Consider the following 18,352-nt stretch of genomic DNA (forward strand, 5'->3'; position numbering starts at 1 on the left):
GAGTCCCAACTGTTCTCCCTATTCCTTATTCCTAAATAACACAACAGCCAGTGATACTTTAAAATAAAAATAAAATTAAGTCACTCTTGTGGTTCAAAACACTTCAGAGGTTCCTAAATCTCAGAAACAATAAAAGCCAAAGCTCCTGAGACATGCCACAATGCCTCACATAACTGTCACCCGCCCCTGCTCCACAGCTCTCTACCATCATCATGATTTTCCACCTTGCTCGTATTATCCAGCCACACTTGCCTCTTTGTTGCTCAAGTTCCTTGGGTTTGCTCCCAACTCAGGACCTTTACACTTGCTGTTCCCCTCTGCCAGAAATGCCCCCCTAGCCCCAAACTTCTTTCAATCCTTTCCCACATATCACCTTCTTGGTGAAATCATCTTCCCTGAACGCTATAAAAATTTCAAGTTTTAGTCCTTAATAGGTTTATTTTCCCTATGTATACGTCTTTCAACGCTTTTAATCTTCTCCCGTGTCACAAAAACAGGAATAGAAGCAAGCAAGGTCTTCTGACTAGCAATTCAAAACTTGCCATTTCACATAAATTTTTTTTCCTAACTGCAGGAGTTACTTACCTGGTGAATTATAATACTATTTCACTCCAACTATTAATTTGTAAAAAAGTAGTTTGAATACTTAAAACAAATTATACTTCAGTGTACTGAAGGCCTTTATAGCTTACATTTCTAAAAAGACTCTTCATTAAAGTTAACAAAGAAGAAAACTAATTTCTAAACTGGCTTTCTTTCTCCATACCTCCCAATAGTAGCTCTGCCTTCGTTTTTCACAGACTGGTAAATCTTTCTCTCTTCATCTGAAAGTGTAATGTGCTGAATAAATACTTTACGTTCTGGTAACTCCAAAACAGGTTTTCCTTTAATTTTGCTTGTCTTTGTTCTTCTAAGTGTAATATTTTTAATTAGGGACTGCAAACGCCTAGTCAAAATAAAACAAATAATTATATAACTTTTTATTCCTATGTAAGTTGATCCAATGAGAACAAAACCAAATATATTAATCTGTTAGTTTTATAAACTTAGTAAAGATTTTACCAAAAACCCTTTATTTAGGGATTTTTATCCACTCTGATAATGACAGACATATTCTACAGAGAAAATTAGAGCAAGAAAATGCATCTAAATTTGCTCTCAATTCAGTACCTGTCACAGTTTAATCTTTTATTCTGTCCTTATTTTTCTTATACTCTTCTCCCCATTTTTCTAATCACTAACCCTTTTTACTTCTCAAGTCTGTCAACTATATAACCCAATGTTTGACACTCAAATTCTTAATAAGCACCTATTAAGCACAAGGCATTATACTAAGTATCACACGTTCATAAAAATGAGTAAGAATACCTTATTTTCAAAAAGTTTCTCCAGTAATATGAAAATCAAAGTACATAAATAAGTAATTTTTATAAAGTAATGAATACCAAAAATAAAAACATGATGTGACAATTCAGAAGAGGGATAAATGCCTTTTTAGATTCTACAACCTTTACACTCTCTTTTCTCAGTATCAGGGGAAAAAGGAAGCATATCAACTCCTTAAGAAAAGATATTTTCCTCACACTGAAAAATAAATACAATTTCTTAAATTAGAATTTAAATAGTTGATTCTAAGGAATCAAGTAGACAACACTGCAAGCTAGGTTAGTGGCTTTTGAACCTTTTTCATTTTACTCTATCCAACATATACACAAACACACACATGACAGAAACGAATATTTCACAAAATGATACTGTGTGGGATACACTCTGCTGTTTTATTAAATCTTCTACTCTGTTTCATTTTCTTTAATGAACAGCTATAATGCTAGCTGCCATCTTTATGATTTCACAAACTGCTAATCCTAAGCCCTGTCTGAAACCCAGTGCTATAGCAAAAAATCTGAACCACGTTAGCCAAATACCTTGCAAAATGGCTATCACCAAGTTGATTTTTATGTTCTCAACTTTTATCTATCTCCACCAGAAACAACTTTCTCTCTTGTAGAAACTCTTGGTGATGCCACTGTATTATCAGATCATTCAATGATCACTATCTAAAGCTTAAACAAGGTAAGTTATGAAAATCCAGCGCATACTGGACTCTCTTGAGCATATAATGTTTTTCCTACCACTGTTTATTAATGGTGGTTTTGAGAGTAAGAGCAACACACCAAGACTATGCAGCTCTGCTCTTTCTTCACAGTTTTGACTAAAATCAGGGGAAAGTCTGGTTAACCTTTTAGTGGTAGTTAGAAATTTTCATCTCCATAAACAAGAATGATTAGATTTTGAGAGTCAAATGCATTAAGCTGTAAACACGTTTTGGAGAGGAAAGCCACAACAGTCAGGTTAAAATGGTAATGAAAGTGGCAACTGGTTCAAGCTGCTAACAGTCATCTGCAGCTCTCAGCCGTGAAATCACCTACCGAAGTCCAGCTTCATCTCCCATTGTGACAGGACGCTGTATCGTTCTGTGCCACCATTCTCTATCAACAAATGGTTTTAGTTTCAAAAAGGAAAGAAGAGACCACAAGTCCTTTAAAGAATTCTGAATTGGAGTGCCTAAAAAGAACAGAAAACTCTTATAACTCCACAGCGAGAGTACACAATCAAAATATCCACCTGGCCCAATTAACTGAGACAACACTTGAAAATGGGCACTTAGTTCTAAGCATACCCACTATTAAGCTGCGACTATAATGCTTTGTTAAACATATACACAATCTCAAAATCCAGTCTGGCTCTAACTTTTAGCTCTCACTTGCCATACTAACAAAAAGAACACAGATGCCGTAAACTCAACTTTCCCCTTATCAAGAACATTTGCTTATCAGATTTTTAAATCAGCAGGACTAGCAAGAAGAAAAAAACTAATTTTTGAGTTTATATTCTTGTCCCCATCTTCCAGTACAGGTTCACATGTAGCAAACAAGCTCCAACATGGGAAGCAGAGAAATCAAGATTCTGATTGGAGAATTAAAGTGTCAAATTCCAATGTTGAAAAATTATTCTGGTGACTGTTGTATAAATAAACGATAATTCAAATGCTGCTGTATCATGGGCAGTTATGAAAAAAAAATCAGTTTTATTAAATGATTTCTATAATTAATTTTTTGAGAGACTTTATATCCACTTCAAATTTACAAGTTACCTCATAACTTACTTAACAATACATATTTTGGAATTAACTTTTCTAAAGTATATGCTATCTCAAAATCCAGTGAGACAGTATATGCTATCTCAAAATCCATGTCATTACCTGTCAAAACCCATCTTCTTTCTGCTTCTAAATCAAGTACGGCTTTTGTTTGCTGAGCATTTGGATTTCGTATGGCATGTCCTTCATCCAGGATCACTCTTAGCCATCTTATGCTATGTAAAGGACTATCACCCTTAGTCTAAAATAAATATTTCATATGAATTAAAGACACAGGAAATTAAAATACCTTATGTAATTTGATAATAACATTGAGTTATTTCCTAATATCATCACTTACTATGTGGTAGGTACTTCTTTAAGCATTACATACATTAAATTATTGAATGTTCACAAACTTATAAAGTATTATTATTCCTATTTTACAAATGAGAAAACTGAAGCACCAAGGTATGGTATATGTTGCTCAAAGTACCACAGCTAGGAAGTGCTGAGCTAGCATTCAAACCCAAGTTGTCTAGCTTCCTGCTGAGACCATGGTTCAAAACACTAAGTTATGCCTCAAACATATGACATATGATGTCAGCTATAAGAATATTTGAAATAGCAGAATGGCTTTTTTATGTAAAAATCAATGTTCTTACCTGAAGACTAAAATTTTTATAATAAAGTATTTTGGAGAACATTTTCACCTAATAACTGGAATTTAGACAATTAGAATCCTAAATGAATTGGGAAACTCCTAAGTTTCAGATATTAAAAAAGCTTATTTTTAAATAGAGATAAACAATTATCAAATCATTGTGACAGAAAACAATATTCCAAATTAGAAAAAGAATTCACTGACAAATTGCTGGATACACTTAAATTCAAATTTAAAAATTTAAGTGGTCTAATTATAAAAATATCCCTAAATTATTATCTAAAGGAAGTTGAACCTTCTTTTTTTTGGCAAAATATTAAAAAGCAATTTTCTTTTGTGGTGACAAGAGAGGCAGAACGGCAGCATCACCCTCTGAGAGGTAACACCCAGGGCCTGCCCTCCACACCTGTACATGAGGACCAGGCAGCCCAGAGGACCAGAGGACGGGGGTCCCTGTGCTAGCTTAGCTGTGATCACGGCTGGAAGGATAGCCTGATGCTCAAGTTTCTCCACCTGTGCAGTGATAATGTGGCAAATTCCACATCTGAAGAAACCCATCAACTCCTGAAACAGAGATCCTTAATCTGGAGGTAGAGCCCACAGAAGGAATTCAGGGCACTCCCACCAGTTCCTGAAATTATATGCTAAATTATATGGATAGGTATGCATGTGAATGGTTCTGAAAAGGGGGTCTAGAGCAGCACTGTCCAACTGGACTGTTGTGCAACCACATATGTCATATTCAATTTTCCAGTAGCCACACTTAAGTAACAAGATGTAGGTGAAATTAATTTTAATAAAATATTTTACTTAAAAAATTTCCTATTTATTTCGTATATATTCAGAAAGAAAAAAGAGAAGAGTATAAAGCCTAAAACTTAGAACACTTTAGAAACCTGAAGCAATTTCTTAAATTCAACTTCTGAAAATCTCTGAGCATCAACACACTTACACCATAGTCATGAGTTAAAATATTGTATGTAGTCAAAACAATATCCTGTTTTGAAAGCAAGGTTGGGTCTCTAACACGATCAGGACCATAATAAACATAAAAATTCAAGTGCACATCTGATTTTATGTGTTGTCCAAACTGGTCCTAAAAGAAAATAAGAAATATTTTAATAATGAGAAGATCAGTATCAGGTTTAATATGTATATAAAATGTACTGTCTTGGCAGTTTCACAAGTCAAAACTACTAAAATCCCATAAAAACAAGTTTCATGCAATCTAAACTAAAACAATAACAATACTAATATTTTATTGTCAGAGAAACTGACATATTTACAGTAATAATAAATTATATAAATTTTGCCTGGCCCTACCAGTGAGCGGCTGCATCATCTTTAGAAGTTAAAAAGCAACCAAGCTCTTTTAAGATAGTAATTAGGTTTTTTTAAATTTAGTATTCTACAAAAAGGATCTTTAATGATTCTAGTTAGTGACTCAATATTTTAAAAATTAAACCATAAAAGAGCAGTAAGCAATCTTTTCATGAATGTAGGTAGAGTTTCAAGCATAGTATCCGCTTTCATTCATTTATTGTAAGACTACTATTTGTCAGGTATAAACTAGAAAGATGGTACAGCTAAAGAAAAAATAAGACCAGGTTGCTGCCCTCCTTGACAACATGATCAGTTTTTAAAACTTAAGAGTTCTTTGTTTGGGTTTTTTTAACTTAAGAAAACAACAGAGCTGAGAGATTCTGAGCAGAAAGCAAAAATACAAAAGATGAGAAAGAGAGAGAGAAGACACTAAGGAGACACAGCTGGGAAACTGTCAGCTGAAAATTGATGAGGACGAAGACCTAAACCAGAACGGCAAAAGCCAGCCCAGAACGGGAAGGACTGACGTGCACATGGGCTGATGGGGACTCAAGAACTAATTAAATACGGAATATGAAGGCAAGGGAGAAAACAAAAGAAGACTCCGAAACTTAAAAAACCACTAGAAGAACTGTGTGATAATGATACAGAGAAGTTTTAAAAAATAAGGAAAAACAGGCATAAAGATGAGAAAGAGGTAATGAGTATTACTATTTTAGACGTTTTAAAATTTTGGTCACCTTAAAATATCTAACTGGAGAAATACACCACAAAAATTTAAAAATTGGCCTATAATGCAAGTGTAGATACAGTCTTCAAAGTTATCAGTATCAGTACATGAAACCACTGGAATAAATAAGATTGTCTAAGGAGAACAAATACAATGATAAAAGTAGGTTTAAGAGAAAGAGTCTACAGAGAGCAATATTTAAAGAGCAAAGCTTATGCTTCTATTGGGAGACAAGACATGAAGTCTGAGGTACAATTTAAAATATTCCAGCAAAGAAAAATATAAAGCAAAAGTGTTGAACTTTTGATTCTTGAATCTAGAGGACTAATACGAAAGAGGAGAATGAAAGAGTTGGCTTAAAGCTCAACATTCAGAAAACTAAGATCATGGCATCCGGTCCCATCACTTCATGGCACATACACGGGGAAACAGTGACTGACTTTCTTTTTCTGGACTCCAAAATCACTGCAGATGGTGACTGCAGCCATGAAATTAAAAGATGCTTACTCCTTGGAAGGAAAGTAACCAACCTAGACAGCATATTGAAAAACAGAGACATTACTTTGCCAACAAAGGTCCATCTAGTCAAGGTTATGGTTTTTCCAGTGGTCATGTATGGATGTGAGAGTTGGACTATGAAGAAAGCTGAGTGCTGAAGAATTGATGCTTTTGAACTGTGGTGTTGGAGAAGACTCTTGAGAGACCCTTGGACTGCAAGGAGATCTAACCAGTCCATCCTAAAGGAGATCAGTCCTGGGTGTTCATTGGAAGGACTGATGCTGAAGCTGAAACTCCAATACTTTGGCCACCTCATGCGAAGAGTTGACTCGTTGGAAAAGACCCTGATGCTGGGAGGGATTGAGGTCAGGAGGAGAAGGGGACGACAGAGGATGAGATGGTTGGATGGCATCACCAACTCAATGGACATGAGTTTGGGTAAACTCCGGCCAGGAGTTTGTGATGGACAGGGAGGCCTGGCGTGCTGTGATTCACGGGGTCACAAAGAGTCGGACACGACTGAGTGACTGAACTGAACTGAACTGAACATGGATCTCATTACAAATTTTCATAATACCAAAAAAAAAAGCTTAGGAGAAAAAAGGCAGACTACATATGATGTACGGAAGAGGTGGAGAAAAACAACGGTCACTGAGACAGCAAACAAAACCTTGAGTGGAGGACCAAAGAATATCAAAGTTCCAAGAACAAACACAAGATTAATTTTTTAATTTGTAATTTATGCTCATTCCCTCTATTTACCAAAAGGGTTAAAGACGATTTACAAAATAACAGGTAACAAAAAGTAATAAAAGGAAAACAAAGTCAGCGCAGGGGCAAAGAAAAAGGGAATTCACTGGACACGGCAACAATGAAGTCTTGGACGAGAGTTCAGAGAGTTTCTAAGGAAGATGGGAGCAAAACCCAGACTTACTGTGGCCTAAAGAGAGAGTGAAATCTGAAACAGCAAAGGCAAAAATACAAAGAAGATAAAACATGAAACGTTAAAGGTGAAAATGCAGAGAATTATATCAAGAAATCTGGTGGAAAAGGAAAGGAGAAAGAGAACAGTATGAGAAAAGTCAATCAATGCGTTAGCCTTGAAATGGAACGGATAATATTTGTGGAAAGATTAGATCTGACATAAAAGAAAATTACCTCTTTTGGTAAAAGACCACCTATAGTATTGAGTTTCTAGTCACTGTGGTAGGTTGTATGTGTGTGTCTGTCCGTGTGAATGAAATAGCAGTTACTACTTAATTTTCCACTGGGAGGATAAGTAACCTGAATACCCCCCAAAAAATTATGTGATGTATGTGGGACTGGTATCTTACTCCTCTAACTGGATTCTTTCCCACATTTGAAGACAAAGACGGGAAGGAAAGGTTACTTCTAGCCTGCTTATTACAGTACTGTACAGTTATGTCACTGGGAGGCTTGGAAGACAGCAACTTGCAGAGATTTGCAAAATCCTAATTCTTATCCCTATATGCTCAACCATCATTCCTTTAAAAATGAGACATAATCATTAAATGTGAGACATAATCAAGAGAAAGTATTTGAAAATCAAAGGGATCTGAGTACATTTCATGAAAGAGCCAATGGAGAGAGACTGGACAACCAGGCCAAGAGGAAAAATAACAGACAAAATGCAAAAGCAGAAAGAGATGGAATCTAATGTATAGACTAACGTACTGATCTCACAATGAGTAGGAACTCTGCCATGCCTGAGATAAAAGGAGGCAAGTTGAGGACAGATGCAGATAACCTTGCAGGTGGCAAGAATGGAAGCTCAAATTCAGTGGTCTTTATGTTCACAATGCTTCCAACAGTCATTATTTCATTAGAACATGCAGCTTGAAATAGAACCAAGCTGCTCCTACACAAAAAGAGGCTCCATTCAATGTAATGGTTTACAACAGAAAAGCAATCTCAAAGGAAAAATAAAAAAGACTGTATTTTCTGGCGAGTAGCACTCCAGTACTCTTGCCTGGAAAATCCCATGGATAGAGGAGCCTGATAGGCTGCAGTCCACGGGGTCGCTAAGAGTCTCGGACATGACTGAGTGACTTCCCTTTCACTTTTCACTTTCATGCATTGGAGAAGGAAATGGCAACCCACTCCAGTGTTCTTGCCTGGAGAATCCCAGGGATGGGGGAGCCTGGTGGGCTGCCATCTATGGGGTCGCACAGAGCCGGATACGACTGAAGCAACTAGGCGGCAGCAGCAGCCTTAAAAGTACAGGCTCTAGAGTCAGAATGTTGGACACTATCTCCTTGCTCCATCATTTATTGGCTGGATGACCTTAGGCAAGTTATTTAATTCCTCTGTGTTTTAATTCAGTCACTTGGAAAATGAGAATATTAGTTGTGAGGATTCATTGAGAAAATCTATGAAAAGAGTTAGGAAATTATTGGAAAAACTGAGCACGTAAGAGCTCATTAAATGTTTGTAATAAGCTGTTAAAAAAACAAGTTATCATTAGTGGTGTGCTTAAAAAAGAGATGTCAACAGTTCATAAATATGATGTGGTCTTAAATTATACACCTTTCCTACTTCAGGGGACAGAAAGGAAAGAGGCAGAAGTACAAGTCAAATCTTACAACAGCAACTGACAATGTTTCTTTCTTTACTATACATTTTCAGAAAAAAATTATTTCAATTCAGTAAAAATGACCCCAAGTCAATTAACAATTATTTGAATTTAACTATAAAGTGCTGAGCAACCATATTTCTCCCAACAAATGACTCTCTTTATAGTGTAAGACAAATATAAATTATATTTTTAAAGGGCTGTGAAGATTTACCATCCAGTTGCTTAACACAGAAAGTGGACAGATGATCAGTGTTGTTCTTGGTTTATCTTCAACATCAGTTTTCTTTGAACTCTCCACTGCAGATGCTCCTGAAAGAATGAATCAGCAACACATCTTTCAGCACTGTTATTTTTTCTCAAACATACATGAAGTCAATAAAGATATGTCAAAAATAAGCCTCTATGAAGAGAAATTAGGAATAATTAAAAAGAAACAAAAAAACTTCTGTTTCTAGCCATAATGAAGTAACAGGAACTAGATTTTACCTTGCCACTTTATACAACTAAAAATCTGAATAGTGATTGTTTATGGGAAATGTAGAGGATGACTGACTGAGAAAGGGCATACGGAGGAAGTCTGGAACATCTCTTAATACTTGTTAGGTTATTCACAGTTATTAAAATTTGTTTTATACAGTTTTCTGAATTTGTACTATAGTTAATGTGGTATCAGACTCCAAGATGGGCCCAAATGGTATCTAATTCCCCAAAGTCACAATCTTGTATAGCCCCCTTCCACATTCAACTAGAGTTGGTGGATATGATCCCCTGGAGAAGGAAATGCCAACGCACTCCAGTGTTCTTGCCTGGAGAATCCCATGGACAGAGGAGCCTGGTGCGCTACAGTCCATGGGGTCGCAGAGAGTCAGACACAACTTAGCGACTAAACAACAACATGACCAACAGGATGTGGTAGAAATGATAGTGTATCACTTCTAAGATTGTTATGAAAGACACAAATTCTGACTCAGATGCTCTCTCCCTCTGTCTAGTCAGCCCCTCTCTCTGATCACTCTCTCTGGGAGAGGCCAGCTGCCACGTGAGGACACTCAGGACAGCCTATGGAAGGACACACTACAGTTTTATTTTCCACTTCCCTACTGGACAGTACTGACATTTTTTCTAATATGTTGCTAAGATAATGTGATAAAACTATTTTCTCACATCTCGTAGTAGGTATCAAGAGTTCTAAGTCATGTATCTTTGGGTTCATTGTACAGCTTACTTGTTCTCCAAGGTAATTTACACTTCCATACACTGTGTTCCTATTCCTTGCCTATAAACTGTGAGAATTTTTTGGGGGGCGGGGGCAGGCTGTGCCCCACGGCTTCTGGGATCTTGGTTTCCTGACCAGGGATCTAATCCTTGCTACTTGCATTAGCAGCACAGAGTCTTAACCACTGAACTGCCAGAGAAGTCCCACATTTCTTAAAATTTCTAAAGTCAGGGTCAACAGTAATCTAAAAAGTATTTTCTATTTCTAATTTTCTGATTTTGGACAAAACTTAACTCTTTCTCATCTTTCTCTGCTAGTTCAAATATCACCTTCTTAAACAGGTGGTTGTTGTTTAGTCGCCCAATTGTGTCCAACTCTTTGCGACCCTAGGGACTGCAGCACGCCAGGCTTCCCTGTCCTTTACCATCTCCCAGAGTTTGCTCAAACTCATGTCCTTTGAGTCGGTGATGCCATCCAACCATCTTGTCCTCGCTCATCCCCTTTCCCTCCTGCCTTCAATCTTTCCCAGCATCAGAGTCTTTTCCAATAAGTCAGCTCTTTCCATCAGGTGGTCAAAATAGTGGAGTTTCAACTTTAGCATCAGTCCTTCCAATGAATATTCAGGACTGATTTCCTTTAGGATTAACTGGTTGGATCTCCCTGCAGGCCAAGGGACTCTCAAGAGTCTTCTCCAACACCACAATTTGAAAGCATCAATTCTTCAGTGCTCCGCCTTCCTTATGGACCAACTCTCACATCCTGTACATGACAACTGGAAAAACCATAGCTTTGACTAGATGGACCTTTATTGGCAAAGTAATCTCTCTAATTTTTAATACACTGTATAGGTTTGTCACAGCTTTTCATCCAAGGAGCAAGTGTCTTTTAATTTCATGGCTGCAGTCACCATGTGCAGTGATTTTGGAGCCAAGAAAATAGTCTGTCACTGTTCCCATTATTTCCCCATCTATTTCCCATGAAGTGATGGGACCAGATGCCATGATCTTTGTTTTTTGAATGCTGAGTTTTAAGCCAGCTTTTTCACTCTTCTCTTTCACCTTCATCAAAGGGGTCTTTAGTTCCTCTTCGCTTTCTGCCATAAAGGTGGTGTCATCTGCATCTGAGCTTACTGATACTTCTCCAGAAATCTTGATTCCAGTTTGTGCTTCATGCAGCCTGGCATTTCACAGGATGTAATCTGCATATAAGTTAAATAAGCAGGATGATAACGTACAGCCCTGATGTACTCCTTTCACAATTCTTAACCAGGAACCTTAGGTCAGTATTTATTTCACTGTTTTCCTTTACTTTCTTCATGTTTGCTGCTCGCTAAGTCACTTCAGTCATGTCTGACTCTTTGCCACGCTATGGACTGTAGCCCACCAGGTTCCTCTGTCCATGGGATTCTCTTAAGTAAGAATAATGGAGTGGGTGGCCATGCACCCCTCCAGGGTATCTTCCTGACCAAGGGATCAAACCAGAGTCTCTTGTGTCTCCTGCATTGTAGGTGGATTCTTTACTGACTAAACTACCAGGGAAGGTCCATTTTTAAAGTCCTTATTGAATCTGTTAAAATAATGATTATGCTTTACATTTTGGGTTTTTTGGCCCCAAAATATGTAGGATCTTAGCTCCCTGACTAGGGATTGACCTGAATCCCCTGAATTGGAAGGCAAAGTCTTGACCATTGCCCAGTAGGAAAGTCCCATTCTATGTCTTTTGACTGGAACATCTGGTCCATAATTATTGATATATATCTATCTTCTTATTGCCATTTTGGTAGTTGTTTTGGATTTCCTTTTGTAGGTCTTTTTTCCCCTTCTTTTGTTATCTTATTATTTGATGACTATCTTTAGTGTTATACTTACACTCCTTCTTCTTTTTTGTATGTATATTTTTTATAGATTTTGGTTTGCAGTTACCATAAGGTTTTGTACCTAAAGGAAATAAGTCCTGAATATTCATTGGAAGGACTGATGCTGAAGTTGAAGCCCCAATACTTTGGCCACCTGATGCAAAGGACTGACTCACTGGAAAAGACCCTGATGCTGGGAAAGATTGAAGGCAGGAGGAGAAGGGAACGACAGAGGATGAGATAGTTGGATGGCATCACCGACTCATTGGACGTGAGTCTGAGTAAGCTCTGGGAGTTGGTGATGGACAGGGAAGACTGGCATGCTGCAGTTCATGGGTCACAAAGAGTCAGACACAACTGAGTGACTGAACTGAACTAATGAGGTTTTTGTACAACAGTCTCTATACATACATGATTATTTTAAGTTGCTGACTCTTAATTTCAAATGCATTTTAAAAACTCCCTTATGATTACTATTTTTGAGATATTTTACATCTAATTGTCTTGTGTATTCCTTAACTGCTTATTGTGGACATAGATGATTTTACTACTTTTGTCTTTTAACCTCCGTACTAGCTTTGTATGAGGATGATTTTCTACTTTAACTGTATGTGTGCCCTTTACAGGTGAGTTTTTTCTTTCTGTGATTTTGTTGCTAGTTGTGGCCTTTCCTTTTTTGCCTAGAGAAGTTCCTTTAACAATCGTAAACCTGGTCTGGTAGTGCTGAACTCGTTCATCTTTTGCTTGTTTATAAAGCTTTTGATTTCTCCATCAAATCTTCAGGAGACTCTTGCTAGGTAGAGTATTCTTGGTTGTAGGCTGTTCCCTTTCATTACTTCACATTTATCAAGCCACTCCCTTCTGGCCTGCAGAGTTTCTGCTGAAAAATCAACTGATATCCTTAAGGGAGTTCCCTTGTATGTTATTTGCTGCTTTTCCCTTGCTGCATTAAATATTTACTCTTTATCTTAAATTTTGCCATTTTAATTACAATGTGTCTTAGCATGTTCCTCCCTGGATTCATCCTGTATGGAACTCAGTTGTTCCTCAATTTGGGTGACTGTTTCCCAGGTTAGTGAAGTTTTCACAGCTATTACGTCTTAGGCTTTTTCTTTTCCTCTTCTCCTTCTGGGACTCCTATAATGCAAATATTAGTGAGACTGGTGCTTTCCCAGAACTCTCTTAAAGTGTCCTCATTTCTTTTCATTCATTTTTTTCTTTTAATTATTTTTAATTGCAGGATAACTGCTTTACAACAGTATGCTGGTTTCTGCCACAGATCAACATGAACCAACCACAGGTATACATATGTCCCCTCCCTCTTGCACTGCCCTCCCACCCCACCCCACCCCTCTAGGTTGTCTCAGCAAACCAGAATTGAGCTCCCTGTGTCATACGGCAAACCCCCACCAGCCATCTGATTGTACACAGGGCAACGCGCACGTTTAAGGGTCAGGGTATGTACGCAGGGCAACGCGCACGTTTAAGGGTCAGGGTATGTACACAGGCAACGCGCACGTTTAAGGGTCAGGGTATGTACACAGGCAACGCGCACGTTTAAGGGTCAGGGTATGTACGCAGGCAACGCGCACGTTTAAGGGTCAGGGTATGTACGCAGGCAACGCGCACGTTTAAGGGTCAGGGTATGTACACAGGCAACGCGCACGTTTAAGGGTCAGGGTATGTACGCAGGCAACGCGCACGTTTAAGGGTCAGGGTATGTACACAGGCAACGCGCACGTTTAAGGGTCAGGGTATGTACACAGGGCAACGCGCACGTTTAAGGGTCAGGGTATGTACACAGGCAATGCAGATGCTTCAGTGCTGCTCTCAGTGCCCCACCCTCTCCTCCTCACACTGCGCCCACACGTCTGCTCTCTCTGCGTCTACACTGCTGTCCTATAAACAGGTTCATTTTTCTTTTTCTGTTTAGTAGCAGTGATTGTTACAGAGCTGGAGGAATCATGCTCTCTCACTTCAAACTATACCACAAAGCTACAGTAAGCAAAACAGTATGGCTGTGGCACATAGAACAATGGAGCAGTACAGAGCTCAGAAATAAACCGACACACGTATCATCAATTAACCTACAACAAAAAAGACAAGACTACACAATGGAAAACAGCCTCTTCAGTAAGTGGTGATTTGAAAACTGGACAGCTACATGTAAAAAAATGAAAGTAGAACATTCTCTAACACCACATATGAAAATAAACTCAAAATAGACTGAAGACCTAAATGTAAGGCCAGATATTATAAAAATCCTACAGGAAAACAGAACACTCTTTGATATGAATCACTGCAATACTTTTTGGATCCATCTCCTAAAGAAAATAAAAGCAAAGATAAACAAATGGGACCTAATTAAACTTAAAATCTTTTACACAGCAAAGGAAACCACTGACAAAACAAATAAGCTAAATGGGCAGCCTACTAAATGGGAGGATATATTTGCAAATAATAGGACTAATAAGGGATTAATATACAACATATACAATCAGCTCATATAACTCAACATCAAAAACACAAACAACCCAATTAAAAAATGGCAGAAGACCTGAATAGACATTGTTCCAGAGAGGAAATGTAGATGGCCAACAGGCACATGAAAATATGCTCAACATCAATGCAAATCAAAACCACAATGAGGTATCAAATACCTCATACCTATCAGAACAGCTATCATCAAAAAGAATATAAATAACAAATGTTAGTGAGGCTGTAGAGAAAATGGAACCCTCATATACTATTAGTGGAAATAAAAATTGGTACAGCAACTATGAAAGACAGTAAGGTAGTTTCTCAAGGAACCACATGACCCAGCAATTCTACACTTGGGTATATACAAAAAGATAAAAACACTAATTCTAAAACAACACACTCACCCCAGTGTTCCCAGCAGCATTACTTATAACTGCCAAGATATAGAGCAACCTAAGTGTCCATCAGCAGATGAATGGAAATAAAAGATGTCTCACACACACACACACACACACACACACACACACACTCGAATATTACTCAGCCATTAAAAAAGAATGAAATTTGGTGAATTCACTGGTGGTCCAGTGGTTAGAACTCAGCACTTTCACTGCTAAGGCCCACATTCAATCCTGAGTCTGGGAACTAAGATTTCACAAGCTAACAAAAGGAAAAGTTAAAAACTTTTAAAAAGTTTAACTTTTAAAAAGTTAAAAACAAATAATGGCAGAAAGTGAAGAGGAACTAAAGAGCCTCTTGATAAAGGTGAAACAGAAGAGTGAAAAAGTTCTCTTAAAAACTCAAAAATCAAAAAACGAAGATCATGGTATCCGGTCCCATCAGTTCATGGCAAATAGATGGGAAACAACAGAAATAGTGACAGACTATTTTCTTGCACTCCAAAATTATTGCAGATGGTGACTGCAGCCACAAAATTAAAAGACTCTTGCTCCTTGGAAGAAAACCTATGAAAAACCTAGACAGCGTAGTAAAAAAGCAAAGACATCACTTTGCTGACAAAGGTCCATCTAGTCAAAGCTATGGTTTTTCCAGTAGTCATGGACGTGTGTGAGTTGGACCATAAAGAAGGCTGGGCACCAAAGACGGATGCTTTTGAACTGTGGCATTGAAGAAGACACTTGAGAGTTCCTTGGGCAGCAAGGAGATCAAACTAGTCAATCCTAAAGGAAATTAACCCTGAATATTCAATGGAAGGACAAATGCTGAAATTCCAATACTTTGGCCACCTGATGCGAAGAGCCGACTCCTTGGAAAAGACCCTGATGCTGGGAAAGACTGAAGGCATGAGAAGAAGGGAATGACAGAGGATGAGATGGTTGGATGGCATCACCAACTCAATGGACATGAGTTTGGGCAAACTCCAGGAGATAATGAAGGACAGGGAAGCCTGGCATGCTGTGGTCCATGGGGTCTCAAACAATGGACACAACTGAGTGACTGAACAACAACAAAAATAAATAAAACAAGTAATATTTTCAAAAATGAAATTTTACTATTTGAAACAACATGAATGGACTTGAAGAGCATTATGCTAAATGAAATAAGTCAGAGAAGACAAATATTTTATGATATCACTTACAAGGAGAATCTAGAAAATAAAACACACTAGTGAATATAACAAAAAAGTAGACTCACAGATATAGAGAACTAGTGGTCATCAGTGGGGAGCAGGAATAGGGGAGGGGCAAAGGAGAGGTAGGGAAGTAAGTACAAAATATTAGGTATAAGCTATAAGGATATATTGTACAACAGGGGGAATATAGCCAATATTTTATAATAACTATAAGTGGAGTAGTACCTTTCAAAACTGTACACCTGTAACGTATGATACTCTAAAGCAACTACACTTAAATAAAAAATAAATTAAAAACCTTTTAAATTATGTTTACATGTTTATTTCATGTTTCCACTTCATCATTAGACATAAACCCCATGAAAATAGACTTGTCTGCTGCATTTTCAATTATGGAAAATGGAAGATACTAAGGTACAGAGATAAAATAATCTGTTAGATCACCTTAACCACAGTTCAATCTCTTTCCATTTCAAATACTTAGACTCTTAAGCAGTGTCATTTTCCTACGAATTACAAATTATAAAGTAATAATAAATATCACTCACATTTTTAATTAAAAAACAAATTCTTCTCATACCAACAATAAATATTTACAATTCTAAGTAATCCAAATTAAATTAAGTTTTAAAGCTGCCATAAATTGCTCTGTGCCTTTACTGGAAACAGTATCTCTGCTACTCAGATGAGTAAGAGACCTCTGTCCATTGTATTTTTGACGGAACTAAAACAAATAGAATAGGAAAATACATAAAATTGTACTTTTAAAAATGAGATTATATATTTTTTCTCTACTTTTTTCTTGTAATATTTTATACTTTTGTCCTTTAAAAATTTTTTATTTGAAAAACAGAAAAAATAAACCAAACAAAAGCAGATTTACTTACCCCTTTTCAACATTTTCTTTTTTGTTGCAGGGGTAGATGAAGTAAGTGCGCAAGCAAACTCTGCATCCTCTTGAACCTTAGAAGATCCGGCTGAAGTACAAACCACAGAATCATTAAGATAAATGAAAACTAATTCTCTCCTGTACTTAAGGACAGATAACTTTCTAAGGATAGGAAACATAAAACCACTTACACTCTCAAGAGTTTGTATTATTAAATAAATATAACATAATTTCTAGTAACCAAAACTGCCTCTTTTGACACTGAGCATCTTTCTAGCTCAGAAAAGAAACAGTCATTCAGGATAAATTGAAGCGTCTCCTAAGGAAGAAATCAGAAAACAGAAGCAGTCAAATGCAGAGTGATTCAGCTCCCAGACGGAAGGAGAAGACTGTCAATGAAACAGGCGTTTAATTTTTCATGAAAATGCTGCCCAATTTTCAGATCAGTCAAATGGTGATGAGTTATTTTCCAAATGCAACACAATTTCTTAACTTAGGAATATGATACAATCAGATTAGGAGATAAACAAAGTAAAGTTATGTTTTAAAGACAAAGGAAAAGTAAAGATACTCAACATTTGTAAATTTGTATAATGCTAAGTAACAGCTGAGCTATATTGACAAAAAGGAAGTCTCACCCTGCTTCTGTTACTACAATTTATACATATACAAAACAGGTTTTATTGAAGTTATTTTATAAGTAGCAGAAAGATTTTCATTTTGTCTAAAGCTGGTTTAAATATTTTCTCTTAGATTTTCATTTGAAACTATTCTTTCAATTTGCTTCATTCATTTAACACCCTTGGTAAGCTCCATAAATAGTTCAAACATAAAAAGTAGTCAAGTTTAAGACCTATTACTAAAGAATTCCAAGCTAGACAGATACAAATCAATGAGCCTTTACTTAAATAATCTTTAAGTGTAGATAGGGGATATTGAGATGTATAAACATACCTTTTACTCTGACTTTAGTCTCTGATTGTGTTCTTTTCAGTTTGCCTAAAAACAAAACCAAATATAACGTGGTCACACTAGGAAATTAAAATATAGGACACAGTATCAGATCAATCTCATTTCATACTACCTTTCATTTTCTGTGGCAATTCACTTGGTTCCACTTCCTCTGAATCACTACTTTCAGTGTACGGTACAGCAGGTTTTCTCCTAAGATTAAGTATACACAATTTTCTTATCAACCCAAAGCAAAATGGGATATAAAATCTATGTTTAATAAACATAGCACAAATGCTTTGTCTTACCCTGGTTTATTTTTTGAGAAAATTTCAAGGGAAAAAAAATTTTATTTGACAAATGAAAGTCAAATTTGCTAAAAGCATTTTGCTTTCATAGCCAGATGCATTTAACTG

The 18,352-nt window shown here is 37.0% G+C and overlaps 1 protein-coding gene across 1 annotated transcript in view; it reads right to left on the reverse strand.

Annotated features, from left to right (window-relative positions):
• HLTF (helicase like transcription factor) overlaps positions 1-18,352 on the reverse strand; it is a 59,494-nt gene that overhangs the window by 13,824 nt on the left and 27,318 nt on the right. Inside the window, exons 11-18 of the mRNA XM_043874489.1 lie at positions 18,070-18,149; positions 17,940-17,984; positions 16,984-17,073; positions 9,162-9,259; positions 4,756-4,899; positions 3,263-3,401; positions 2,430-2,565; positions 767-946 (exon numbers count right to left, since the gene is read on the reverse strand). Coding sequence (XP_043730424.1) covers positions 767-946; positions 2,430-2,565; positions 3,263-3,401; positions 4,756-4,899; positions 9,162-9,259; positions 16,984-17,073; positions 17,940-17,984; positions 18,070-18,149 — 912 coding nt within the window. The remainder of the gene's footprint in view (positions 1-766; positions 947-2,429; positions 2,566-3,262; positions 3,402-4,755; positions 4,900-9,161; positions 9,260-16,983; positions 17,074-17,939; positions 17,985-18,069; positions 18,150-18,352) is intronic.

This window comes from Cervus elaphus, chromosome 19, assembly GCF_910594005.1.
Source record: "Cervus elaphus chromosome 19, mCerEla1.1, whole genome shotgun sequence".
Taxonomy (NCBI): domain Eukaryota; kingdom Metazoa; phylum Chordata; class Mammalia; order Artiodactyla; family Cervidae; genus Cervus; species Cervus elaphus.